Here is a 14,280-nt window from a genome sequence, read left to right on the forward strand (position 1 = left end):
GTATGTTCGATTGTCTGCTTATTTTTCATTTCTAACTTCTCACAAATCTGTATTTTATCTAGACGCGTTAACACTCTAACTAACAGCCGCGAGTGGAAATTATTATTAGGCTAGTATTATTGCTGTTTAATTGCACTTAACCCTCTGAGGTCGAGAAACGCGCCGACGCGTTTTGCTGGATTTTTTTCACATAGCAGCAACATAAACTTAAATTACTCCGTCATTTATGGTTATACAGAAAAAAGAAATATAAAAAAATAATCTGTGATATTTCTACTTTTGTATGTGTCCACTTACAATCAAATCAAAACATTGTGCTTTTGTAAAATAAAGAAAATAAACAGGGTGTGCGTTCTGCCTCTCCGTCGCGGTGAACTTTTTTTTCTTGAGCACGTCTATAAACTGAAACAAAACTCAGCGAATCCTTCTCACACATTTATGAGCCATATACCTTTATACACATTTAAGTGTGTACTTTTAAATGATCAGATTCAAACTGAAAACAAATATTCTCTGTTTAAGTAATTTGTATAAAACCAACAGGATGTCCAGTATCTCAAACGCTTGCTAATTACTTTTTAATTCGACACGCCCACTCGCGCAAAAGAGATTCACATGCAAATCTCCACATGGAACGCGAACGCCCTCGTTACCTCAAACACAAAACACCAAAGCACTTCACAAGTCTCTGCTTTTCGTCGAGTTTGGAAGACACGCTGTGAGCTTACATGGATTTACCTCAGAAGAAGAAGAACGCGATTTGAAGACAAGAAAGATGTAAGGTAAGAAATTCGTACTTATTAGTTTATGGTATTGTTGCATAAACTTCACATTGCAGTTGAACTGTTGCTAGATATATGGTGAATATTATACTATTTAGACCCGTGTTTACTGTTAAATACTGTTTGTGGATATCTGCTCAAACATAGATATGTATAACCATAATGTTTAATATTTTGGAGCGCGATGGCGTTTGAATGTATCATATTTTGGAGCGCGCTGTGCGTTTGAATGTACAGTATCATATTTTGGAGCGCGATTGCGTTTGAAAGGAAAAATGCACCAAACATTAGGCTTTATGTTTTTACTATTATCTCATTTCATATCATCATAACGAATGGAAACATTTGAAGTAACATATGATGATCAATATATTTTTCTCTAGCGTAGTTGTTCTTGAAATCTTTTGGAAGATTTAATTTATTGTTATTATTATTTTATGCAGCACTGCGTAGCCTATGCCTACAAGGCACAACAAACCTGTTCATTATATATTGTTGGAAACATGTGTGTGTGTGTGTATTCTGTGAATTTTAAAAAGAAATTTTAACCAGAAAAATCTAAAATCTATTCCCAAAATCGTGCAGCCCTATAGTTTCTCTTGATATCAGTATGTTCACAGTTTTTTCTTTTTTTCTTTCTTTCAGGGACCAGATGCAACTGAGTCCTGCTGACTTCAACATTCACATGAGTCTCTGTACATGAACATGGTAAAGTGAAAATCAAACACCTTGGAAATTAAAGGTATGTACAATGTTTTTAGGAATGGCACAAAGGTCTCTGTCTTTGGATCATTGTTTTCAATGTGCTCTTTTGTCATTTGTATTTTTGGATTGTGTTGTGTTGTAAATAAATCCAAACAATCTAAAAGCCATTCTTTTTTAAATCTCCTCATTCTTTGTGCAAGGTTGCTCTGAATGACAGGGCCTGATCGCTCCTAATAGGGCAGTTAGGGGAGTGTCTTTGTCTTTCTCAGGTGTTAAAACCTTGCATATTCATGAGATGATCACGCCTCTTCGCATATGGCTTTGTCACACAAAACACGTCTTTGAAATTTTAAATCAATATATTGTCTTATCTGAATGAGCAGTCAGGGTGATTTTCACATAGTTTTGGAGCAAATATTCTAGGCTATGTCATACAATTTTCAAAAGTCTTGTGAAGAAATAATCAGTATGGGTTTCATGGCCTTATTTCAGTGAGAATTTTTTTTTGTATTTTCACACACCACGCATAAATGTCATTATCTCAAAACTACAAACTTTTACATACATGCTGCTGATATATTATTGTAGCAGAGTTTGTGCTGAATACAGTGTAATTAGACTTTAGCCATGAAAATGTCACTAGTAACAGAAAAAAACACAAATGTCAGAGCATGTCAGAACACCTCCAGAGCCCAGAAAACAGCTCAGACCTCAGAGGGTTAAGTACTGGCTTTTAGCACTTTCGATTCGGGACTTTTTCGCTTTATTGCTTTAATTGCTTGGCGACACAGCTGTCCTCACTCAGGCAGTGACAGCACTATATTTCTGTAGTCTACGCGCTGTCGCGGAAGCGTCAGCGGAAGCGTTCAGCTCTCGTGTTCAGCCTCCTCGTGTGAAGACCGACTCGGGTAAAGACCATCGACTCTACCTGCGCGACTCCACCGAGCAAAGGACACCAGGAAGGCACTTAAGTATCTCCTTTTCCCTTTCCCTTCCCACTTTTTATCTTATTTTTCACCTTATTCAACATGTGCTTTCAATACATTCCTGTTATCTCTCGGCAACGCCCTTTCATCATTCACAAAAGGCAGCGCAATACTGCTAATCTGCGTCCCATTCTCTCATCCTCTCACACACCTCTCTCTCTTTCCGTGGGTCTATGGAATCGTCAGTCAGCAGTCAATAAAGCTGACTTTATTCCAGCCTTTTGCATCTCATTCTACTCTTAGTATCTTGGGCTTGACTGAGACCTGGATTCGTCCAGAAGACTCAGCAACCCCCTCTGCTCTCTCTGGCAATTTCTCTTTCTCTCACTCCCCTCGCCAGTCTGGGAGGGGTGGGGGTACAGGGTTTCTCATTTCTAACAACTGGAAATACTCAGCGCTCTCTTCTCTATGCAACAACAACTCATTTGAATATCATGCTATTACACTTACAACTCCCATTAAGATCAATTTTGTAGTCATTTATCGCCCCCCAGGTCAGCTGGGTAACTTCGTAGAGGAGCTGGATGTGCTCCTATCCTCTTTTCCTGAGGACGGCACCCCACTTGTAGTCTTTGGTGACTTCAACATTCATCTTGAAAAGCCACATGCAACAGACTTCATTTCTCTCCTAGCCTCTTTCGATCTCAAACGGCTCATCACCACAGGTACTCACAAATCAGGCAACCAACTGGACCTGGTTTACACACGCAACTGTATCACAGACAACATTTTGGTGACACCTCTCCATGTTTCAGATCATTTCCTCATAACTTTCAGTCTACAACTCTCTACCCCTGCACCACCAATCCTCCCACCAGTCACTTTCAGACGAAACCTGCGCTCACTTTCTCCCGCCAATCTTTCCTCTGCCGTGTCATCTTCTCTTCCCTCACCCTCACAATTCTCATCTCTGGATGTGAATACCGCAACGGATACCTTATTCTCCACTCTAACCTCTTCTCTAGACAAAATCTGCCCTCTCTCCTCCAGGCCTGCACGCGCTACTCCCTCCAACCCCTGGTTATCTGAGGTTCTTCGTGAACATCGGACTGAACTCAGGGCAGCGGAGAGGAAATGGCGCAAATCAAAAGACACATCTGACCTGAGTATGTATCAATCTCTCCTCTCTTCATTTTCTGTTGATGTTCATGCTGCAAAATCTTCCCACTTCCACAACAAGATCAAAAGCGCCTCTAACTCACGATCACTCTTCAAGACATTCAACTCTCTCCTCTGTCCACCCCCACCACCACCAACCTCCTCTTTCACTGCTCACGATTTTGCTAACTTCTTCACCGACAAAACAACAACTATCAGCAGTCAGTTCTCAGCTCCACACACACAGGAACCCAGACCAACCTCTCCCACAGCCATTAACCTTCTCTCCTCCTTCTCTCCGCTAACCAAGGAAGAAGTATCTAAACTTATTATGTCCAGTCATCCTACCACCTGCCCTCTAGACCCCATCCCCTCACACCTTCTACAAGCCATCTCTCCCACACTCCTACCAGCACTCACACACATCATCAACTCATCCCTCCATACTGGCACTTTCCCTACTGCATTCAAGCAGGCTCGGGTAACCCCACTGCTTAAAAAACTAACACTAAACACATCATTTGTAGACAATTACAGACCTATCTCTCTCCTACCATTCATTGCAAAAACACTTGAAAGAGCTGTTTTCAATCAAGTAACATCATTCTTGTCTCTGAACAACCAGCTGGACGCCAACCAATCCGGCTTCAAGAAAGGGCACTCAACTGAGACTGCATTACTGTCGGTCACAGAAGCCCTACGGATCGCAAAAGCTGCTTCCAAATCCTCAGTTCTCATTCTTCTGGATCTGTCTGCTGCCTTCGACACTGTGAATCATCAGATCCTTATGTCCAGCCTCTCAGCACTGGGCATCACAGGAACCTCCCTCCACTGGTTTGAGTCCTATCTCACAGGTAGGTCCTTCAGGGTCGCATGGCGAGGCGAGGCATCCAGAGCACATCATCTGACCACAGGGGTTCCTCAGGGTTCAGTTCTTGGTCTCCTCCTCTTCTCCATCTACACCACATCACTGGGACACATCATACAGGCACATGGTTTCTCCTACCACTGCTATGCTGATGACACACAGCTCTTCCTCTCATTTCAACCAGATGATCCCACAGTAGCTGCACGGATCTCAAGCTGTCTGGCGGACATCTCGACATGGATGAAGGAACATCACCTGCAGCTCAACCTGGCAAAGACTGAGCTTCTCGTCCTCCCTGCCAATCCGTCTCTGCAACACGACTTCACTATCCAGCTAGACTCATCATCAATCACCCCATCAAGGTCGGTCAGAAATCTTGGAGTAACAGTTGATGACCAGCTGACCTTCACAGATCACATTTCAAAGACAGCTCGATCATGCAGGTTTGCACTGCACAACATCAGGAAGATCAGGCCTTTCCTAACTGAGCATGCAACACAACTTCTCGTCCAGGCCCTGGTCATTACTAGGCTTGACTACTGCAATGCTCTTCTGGCTGGACTTCCATCATGTGCAACTAAACCTCTACAAATGATTCAGAACGCTGCAGCTCGTCTTGTCTTCAACGAGCCGAAGAGGGCCCACGTCACTCCATTGTTCATCTCACTGCACTGGCTACCTCTCTCTGCTCGCATCAAGTTCAAGGCACTGACGCTTGCTTACAGATCTGTCACAGGCTCAGCTCCCTCCTACTTTCACTCACTCCTACAAGTCTACATCCCTACCAGAAGCCTTCGGTCGGTCAACGAGCGACGTCTCGTGGTCCCATCACAGAGAGCCAAAAAATCACTTTCCAGAACATTCTCATTCACAGTTCCATGCTGGTGGAATGATCTCCCCACCGGCATCCGGAATGCAGAATCCATGACAACATTCAAAAAAGAGCTGAAAACTCTTCTCTTCTGTGAGCACTTAACCTCATAAAAAAAAAAAAAATGCTTATGCTACTCTGAATAATGCCTGAACTTCGTATTTTGAGCACTTCTTGCGTTGTTTTTTGCCTCTTCACGATGACTTGCTTAATTTAGTCCCAATTTGTAAGTCGCTTTGGACAAAAGCGTCTGCTAAATGACTAAATGTAAAAATGTAACTCAACTGACTGTATCAGCTGTTGTACTTTATCAACTTGCCCTTGTTGCATACTAACTGTTGCCTGAACTTCCCCCACCCCCAATGGAAAAGGAACCTCCTCAACTCCTGCAGGTAAGCTAACTATTTGTCCTGGCTTTAACGTCCCCAAGGCGCAGCGTGAAGGGACACGAGCATCAATACTACTAACGTTAATCACAGGAACATAAGCAGTACCCTTAAACGTCTGTACTATAGCAGGAACCACTAGTAGTCCAGCAGGGAGCATAACATTAGAAAATGGCTCAAAAACAACAGTCTTAGACCGGTCAGTAAGGTTCTGAGAGCAGGTAGTTGCCACTAATTTCATGGCGCCCCCTGGTAAGTGGACAGGGTACCAACCCCTAACTCTTGCAATCCCGGTGCTGGGCCTACCCGACGAAGGAGTATTATGACAAAACTGGAGAGCCTGTTGCCACTCCTTAGGGGCCTGCTGGACACATGGGAGGCTGAAAAGAGAAGCACCATGCTGACTGAACAACAAGTCGTAACACTCGCCAATAATGTTCATTCCCAGAACACCTGGAATATTTGTTTTTTACCATAAGCCAGGGGTGTCTTTTACCACAAGGATCCCCTTCTTTGGTATAAATTTTCCCAAAACCTCAACATTCACTTCTGCATAACCAAAATAGGGTATATCAAGCCCATTAGCAGCTTTGAGTTGTAACCAATTACAAGAATGCAGTTGTTCACTAAAATGTTGGGGAAAAAAACTTTCTGTTACCGTGGACACCATTGATCCAGTATCCAAAAGGCATGGTACCCTGACCCGTCCTCACCAGAAGCAATCTCCTGGTGAAATACCTTCCCGTTGATAGGCCACTGCTGTTTTGCAAAAAAAAAAAAAAACAAGAGAAAGAAAAAAAACAAGAAAAAAAAACCACACCAACCGCTAGGTATAAAAAAACTATTACCCTTGGAAGCCACGTCTCGTTTTACACCAGCAAAACAGATAATAGTGCCGACCACGCCAGATGTAACCGTGACGTTTCTGCCTAACTTAGTCCCGACTACGCCACCGGGGTTATATACCCACGGAAATAACAGCAACACAAGTTCAAATAGACAATACTTGATAGAAGAACGAAGACGTGGCTTTCAAGCTCAAATAATTTTATTGACAATGAAGCATAATTCTCTGAATCAAGCACTTTTAACTATTAATGGAATAAGAATTGAATACACATAGACGTTAGGTCAATTAGATTTCACAACCCACCCGTCTTACAGTAGGAGAGACCAAGCCTGTGTGAAAAAGAGGAAAAATCATTGGGCCACGGACCCGCCGCCCTAAGAGTACACACCACACGTGCACGGTTCTCAATGAGATTAATAAAACCACTTCTAAGAAAAGTACAGTGAATAATACAAACCACTCTACACTCCCAAACCAATACACATGCAGTGCAGGAAATCTCACGCCACATGCAGTGAAGGGAAAAGCCCAGACGACCCCAGAGAAAGGCACTCCCACACAGGCTGGCTCCTAAGACAAAAAGGGATATAGATTAAAACTCCCATTTACGCATCACATACACCACAGTGGTTGGTCTAAACCAAACTCAAATGATAAAAACAATTTACAAAAATAAATCACAAACAAAACAGCAGGGCCTAGACGTCAGAGGTCCACATGTATAGGACTCCAAACAGAAAGATCTCTGATAAAATCCAAAAGTAAAATATAAACTGGGTATTACAGCTCATTGCTATGGGTTAAACACGGCATCCAGCGCTCGACACTAACCCCATTCAAACGCCCACGCGCTCTCACTCTTGCATCAAGGACTTCCTCCCTCTGATGTACTCCAAAAGTGAATTATAAACTGGGTAATACAGCTCGTTGCTATGGGTTAAACACAGCATCCAGCGCTCGACACTAACCCCATTCAAATGCCCACGTGCTCTCTCTTGCATCAAGGACTTTCTACCTTGCTATGGTGCTTCGGGGTCACAATACCGGAAGGAGACGGAAAAGGTCAGAACGTCAGGAGGTTGTACCGTCTACTGACTGTTGCGCTATTTATAGTGAACTAAACACACGCCCACCCCGTACAGAATCCTTATTCACTCGGTCACATAAGCAGGGAATGTTTGAAAGCCTCAGTTTACTCATAGTCACTTTGCTTTGGATTTGGTGACTGATCTTCAGGAGTAATGGAGTAAGTCCCTACAGGCCTCTCCTCATTTTACTTCTTTCCAGGTAAGCTTTATAGAAAGTCTTTTTTTTTTCTTCAAATTGGCAGTAATATGACTGGAAGAACTGACATTTGCTAAATAAATAAATCAATAATGGTCTTAGTCCCCACAATCCCCAGTCAATCAATGTCATACCTGTTCATCCATGTTTTCTTCATGTTAATAAGGCATTTATCAGATGTCAACTCACTTTCTGTAAAAAGTGTCATTATAGCATTTGCTTGAGAACTTTTATGTCATAAAGCAAAAGAGAGAAAGTCCTAAACCCTAACAGCAAATACGATTTACTTTAAAGCGGTCATATGATGTTGTTTTAAAAGTTCATTATTTTGTTTATTGGATATACTAGGTTAACATGTTTTAATGTTTAGGAAACACATTATTATTCACATAATGTCCATGGCAGCTCCTCTATGCCCAGTCTGTCTGAAACATGCTGATTTCTACAAAGTCCCTTTTCTGAAAAAGCTCAGTGTGCTCTGATTGGCCAGCTGACCAAATGGGTTGTGATTGGCCGAATACCTCAAGCGTGTGTCGGATATGTAACACTTCTTTACCATAATCGCGAGCTTCGGCTTCAAAGGCTTTAAGCAAAAAGAATGGTGCAGATATGATATAAATTTGTAGGCCAAAACCCCAAAACGAGTGAGCATTTTAGCACTTCCGGTTCCACTGTCCCAAAGTCAATGTTTTTTTTTATGTGTTTTTGGTTAAAAGGCTGGAATAAGGTCTGTGGTGAACACAAGCTCAAAATACTTTACTTTTTGGAATTTTTTTTTTTTTTTTTTTTTTTTGAAAACTGTAAGAGCTTATGGAGGGAGGTTGAGGAGGATTTAACCGTCTCGCCCCCCTAAGCCCGAACTTGCCAACTCGTGATATGCGGAAATAGCGGGCAGCATAAACTTTGAGGGTGGAGGTAGACAGCCTTTACTCCAACCCGTGCTGCAGAAAGGAAAGCATGGCGCTAATCAAACATCTTCGGGGGTCCTCTCGGTGAGAGGAACACCACTCAATGAACAGGTTCTACTTCAAGGCGTAAGCATGAGTTGTAGATGGTGCTCACACTGATGTGATGGTGTTAAGTACCTCTGGGGGTAAGTCACCTAGAACCTCTGCTTCCCATTCAGGGACCAGACATGGTGTCCCATCTCTGGGAAAGAAGGTTCTTGCTCAGAGGAATGGGCCAGTGAGGGGCTGTTGCGAGGAGTTCTGGGAACCAGGTCCGGTTGGGTCAGTATGGCGCAACTAGCAAGACCTGCTCCTCGTCCTCCCTTGTCCTTTTAGATAATTGCTCTCTCTCAGTGCTGAATCACGCAGGGGAACAGACACAGCAACTCAGATAGGGATAGTACAGCCTATCATGTGCTTTCACTCTTTGAAGGTCTAACCAGCTGTCAGAACAGTTTTTTAGCGCTCTCACACAGCGCTCCGAACATCTGTGAAAACTGTTTTGCACAACTCAAAGTAGTTTGGCATCTCTAGCGAGATTCCTACATGACATCGAGAGTGACTGACTGAAAGGGAACCATAGTTCTAATGAACAAACTTACGTGGTTGAAACTACAGCTCTCGAGCAGTGGACAGAAGCATATGTTAAATGACATGGACTTAAATAGATCATGCTCTTGGGCACAATAAACAAGCTAACATTCAGGACATTCTATATATGTCATTCTGTTTAAATATATATGTAGCAGGAAGGGTTATTACCCCTCCTACCTCCTACGTCATCGTTTAGTGTTTGGCCAATGGCCAGGCGCCCGGTGCGTATAAGAACATGAGCTACCAGTTCCTTGGCATGCGTCATTATCCGGGGCCGTGACGTCATCCATGAGCCCTGCTGCTTTCTGCTAGAGTTAGCGTAAAATGTGCTGATCGTAAAAGTTTGCCGAAGCTGTTTATCCACTGGCGGTGCTGTTTGCGGGTCTATGTGCTTGTTTGGAGAGTTGAATGTGGACATTGGAGACAGGCAAGAGAAGTCTTTGTATGTGACGGTGGTTTGTAGATGAAGTTTTATGGTTTGCTTTGACTAGGCGAGTAATCTGACTGATCTGTATGCTTAGTGTACGATCTATCGGCGCTTCATGCCAACGAGCTTGTCGGAGACATTCGGCTCTATCTACCGAATAGTTTGGGGATAGTGATTCTGGGACAGCATGCTTCGTCGTGAGTATACTGTTCGAGCGTAAGCCAAGGGAGAAGAACTCTCAGTGTAACACCTTCTGGTTTGTTTTTAGGCATGCGATGAGGACGATCCCGACGTTCTGAATGAGCATTATCTGCCCTGTGCCTCGTCATAAGGCTTTTGTTCGCGCTGTGCCTCATCAGCTGCTGTTCTGTTTTGGTTCTGTTTTGGTTCTGTTTTTGTGTGTGTGCTGTTCTGTCACGAGCGAGTCATCTCGAGTGAATCATCTTGATTGAACCGTTCTAAGTGAGCTGTTCAAGTGAACCATTTCAAGTGAATTGTTTCCAGCGAACGGTGACTTTGCTCATCTGCTTTTCTGTAGTATGCATTATAAGCATTGTGTTTACTGAGTTTGATAATATCGTTTATTTCTTTTAATATCAGTCTAATGCATTAAGCCATGTTAGTGTTTCAGTGCACGCGGGTTTCGTGACCATTTCATTGGCTAGCTGCCAACCAATAAAACGGCTCCTTTGAACCCCCCACTCCCGCCCCCCTTTCTCTCTCGCCGCCTCTGAGTTTCAAGTGCACAAGTTAGTTTTGCACCTGATATATCGCGAAAAGAGTAGCAAAAGTCAAGGCGCGAAATTTGAAATTGCAGTGACAGATTTGAGAAATTGCAAGTGCCTATTTGAGGTAGTACTGCGAATGTGAACGTAAGATTAAACGCAAAATATATATTACAAGTTTGTGTCTGTCGTTGTATTTCTGTGAATGGCATTTTACACATTTGTGACTACTTGTCTGCATGCTTCAGATTCAGAATACAGGTTTGTGACTATTGTATGCGAGTGCAAATTTCAACATTCAACTTCAGATTTTTATTTTACAGGAGTAGTTGATACCCTGGACCTCCTGTCAAAAAAATATTTATTGACAGGTGCCACGCCCCTTCCGGTGACATGTCCCGCCCCTTCCGGTGTCCCGCCCCTTCCGGTGACAGGTGTCCCCCCAGATAGCAAAAATCATCTGGCCCAGATCTGGCCCAGACACTTCGTAAGTTCTGGGCCAGATCCGCGCAACGGACTCGGGCCGGTGTCTTTTGGCACAACGGGCCAACACCGGCACGGATCTGTTTTTTTCTCATCTGGACCAGAACTGGGCCAGCTCCGGATTCCTTTATGGCGATTTGGCCCAATTGTGGGCCAGATCTGGTCCAGAATCATGCCGGATCAGGGCCAGCTCATTTTGTTTACAGTACACAAACACACTCGCTCGCTCTAAGTAGTATACATATCTAGAATTTCATGAATCTTCTCATTTACATGATCTAATCTTATGGTCTTATGCCACTGATATTTTTTTCTGTTTTTAACACAAAATGCTTAGGCAATAAAAAGTTGAATTACTGTACTTTTTTACACTAAAATACCACCTGATAATCTAGTGTCAACACTAACTCACAGCCACTACTTCACAGTAAACATGCATTCAAAGAAAAATTATTTGGACAATAAATTTGACATATTCAAGGGCTTTATCTTTTGATAATTTTTTTATTTATTAAGCATATTAAAACAAATTCACAAAACAATGCAAAACAGTGCCACTGTGCATCTTTTATTTTTATTTTGATCATTTTTGCACAAGTACTCAAAGTTTATATAAAACACTTAAGTCTCTCCTTGCCGTTAACGGGATAGTTCACACAAAAAATTTTAATTCTGTCATTAATTACTCACTTTCATGTCGTTCCAAACCCGTAAGACTTTCATTCATCTTCTGAACACAAATTAATTGATCTTTTTAATGAAATCTGAGATTTCTTTCCCTCTATTGACAGCTACGCAACTACAAGTTGAACAGTAAAGAAGATTTTTAGCTGAAAATGTGGTCCTTGATGATTCGTATAATGCAAGTCGATAGCTACAGTCAGTTTGAGAGTTAAAAAAACATTACAGGGAAAACAAAATTAATACCTGTGGCTCCTGACGATTCATTGAGGTCGTATGAAGCAAAACAATTAGTCTGTCAAAGAAACTGAACATTATTTACAACATTATTACCTGTAATCCACAGCCTCTGCAAACAGTCCTGTCACGGCAGTCGTGTTTTGCCTGTAATATGTTTGTTTTTTACTCTCAAAGTGACAGTAGCCATTGAATTGCATTATATGAATCACCAAAGACCACAGTTTCAGCTAAAAATCTTCTTTACTGTTTAACTGAAAAACAGTCACCTATATCTTGGATGGCTTGAGGTTGAATAAATTAAGAGCAAATTTTCATTTCTCAGTGAACTTTCCCTTTAAAACAGTGACACAAGCTCAGAACTTTTCTCAATGTATATTTGAAAGAATGTTTTGAATGGGTATTCATGTTGTGTAGTGACATAAGCCTCATGAATGTATTATTTATCCCAAAAAAATGTGGCATTGATCAGAGGCAGTGAAAAGCTGCAAAGAAAAAACATACAAAAAATAATGGCAACACTTTACAATAAGTTTCATTAGTTAACTAACATGAACTAACAATGAGCCAAACATACAGTATTTATTCATGTTTGTTAATGTAAGTTAATAAAAATCCAGCTGTTCATTGTTTTGTTCATGTTAGTTCATAGCGCATTAACTAATGCTAACAAATCACGTTTGATTTTAATGTATTCGTAAATGTTGAAATTTATATTAACTAAGATTAATAAATGCTGAAGAAGTGCAGTTCATTCTTAGTTCATGTTAACTAAGGTAGTTAACTAATGTTAACCAATGAACCTTAATGTAAAGTGTTACCAAAATAATTTTATAGAATGAACTGTAAACACATCAAGGACAGGACAGGAAAGCCATGGTATTACAAACCACTTCATATGTGCCGTTTAATTCCCATGAGGCATCTGAAAAAGAAAAAAAAAGACCAAGAAGAAATATTTTAGATATTCATGTAATTGTCACACTAAATAAAGAATCTGACGGCTGTTCTGTACTGTGCTGTGCTTCTTATATCTGAAATTTACCTCAGTTAAGGCCTCTTTGGCTCTTGAACGTTCCTTCCAGCCGCTGTCACGGGTCAAAGGTTAAATCAACGGATGCCGCAAGAACCTATTCCACTATCTGCTGCACTGGTAGAAGACTGTTTTTTCCTTACAGCTCCTGTTAAGAAAAAAAAAATTTGCAAAAAAACATCAACCTCCAGCTAATAAGCTTCTGAGCCCTGATTTATATTTCTTCTATAATGTAGATCAGTTAAGGGATAAACTGGTAGGCCTATATCAATTACTTAAACATTCATTTAAATTGATCAGAATCAGATATCACACGGTCCTTCAGAAATCATTCTAATATGCTGATTTGGAACTCAGGTAACATTTCTTATTATTATTATCAATGCTGAAAACGATTGTGCTGCTTAACATTTTTGACATATTAAATTAAGACATTTATAAGACATTAATTTGTAACATTTTTAATGTCATTGACTTAATTTCGATCGATTTAAGACATCCTTGGTTAATAAAAGTATTAAACTTACTACAGATGTTTGAATGGTATAGTTGTTTCCACAAAAATATGAAGCAGTACAACTGTTTTCAACATTGATAATAATCATAAATGTTTCTTGAGCATCAAATCATCATATTAGAGTGATTTCTGAAGGATCATGTGACACCGAAGACTGGAGAAATGATGCTGAAAATTATAGCTTTGATCACAGGAATAAATTAGCCAATATTTTACTATAGAATGTAATGATATTTCACAATATTGCTGTATTTTTTATTAAATAACCACAGTCTTGGTGAGCAGAAGAGAATACCATCATTAGTTGACAAACTAAAAATTAACTGCACTTCTACATCATTTATTAATCTTTTTTAATGTTAATTTCTACATATACTAATGCATTATTAATATAAAATGTTGTAGGCTGTTTGTTAACCTTAGTTAATGCACAGTGTGAAGTAACATGACCAAACAATGAACAACTGTTAGTATTTATATTAACTAACATTAACAAATACAGTAACAGATGTATTGTTCATGGTTAGTTAATTGTAATTAATATTAACTAATGTTAACAAATGAAACCTTATTATAAAGTGAAGGTCTGCGGGAGGCCTTAGCTAAGCTAACGCTAGCCTATCACTAACATTACCGCAGTAAAAACTTTCTGTAAAAACAAAAAAGCGTTTCCATTACAGATTTGCACAAATGTTTTGCGCTATTATCTAAATATCGATAAAAAACTATTGCGAAATGACGGCGTTTCCATTAACCGATGTTATGCGACTAAAACGTCTTTTTTTCTCTCGCGATAAGTCATTCCA

General features: G+C 40.8%; 1 protein-coding gene and 1 pseudogene across 2 annotated transcripts in view; both read left to right on the forward strand.

The window, feature by feature from the left end:
- Window positions 1–3,840: 3,840 nt before the first annotated feature.
- LOC309496400 (uncharacterized protein) lies at window positions 3,841–5,423 on the forward strand (the record flags this gene model as incomplete). Its single annotated transcript, XM_082166394.1, has 2 exons — window positions 3,841–4,425; window positions 4,624–5,423. The coding sequence occupies exons 1-2, from the start codon at window positions 3,903–3,905 to the stop codon at window positions 5,421–5,423; spliced, it is 1,323 nt and encodes a 440-aa protein (XP_082022520.1). The 5' UTR covers window positions 3,841–3,902.
- Window positions 5,424–7,778: 2,355 nt separating this feature from the next.
- The window catches only part of LOC309474716 (gap junction alpha-1 protein-like), a 103,323-nt pseudogene continuing 96,821 nt past the window's right edge, over window positions 7,779–14,280 (forward strand). The window contains exon 1 of the transcript XR_014211742.1: window positions 7,779–7,833. The product of XR_014211742.1 is annotated as a gap junction alpha-1 protein-like (transcript). The remainder of the gene's footprint in view (window positions 7,834–14,280) is intronic.

The sequence above is a fragment of the Leuciscus leuciscus genome (genome assembly GCF_965113295.1).
Source record: "Leuciscus leuciscus genome assembly, chromosome: 1".
In the NCBI taxonomy this organism is placed as follows: Eukaryota; Metazoa; Chordata; class Actinopteri; order Cypriniformes; family Leuciscidae; genus Leuciscus; species Leuciscus leuciscus.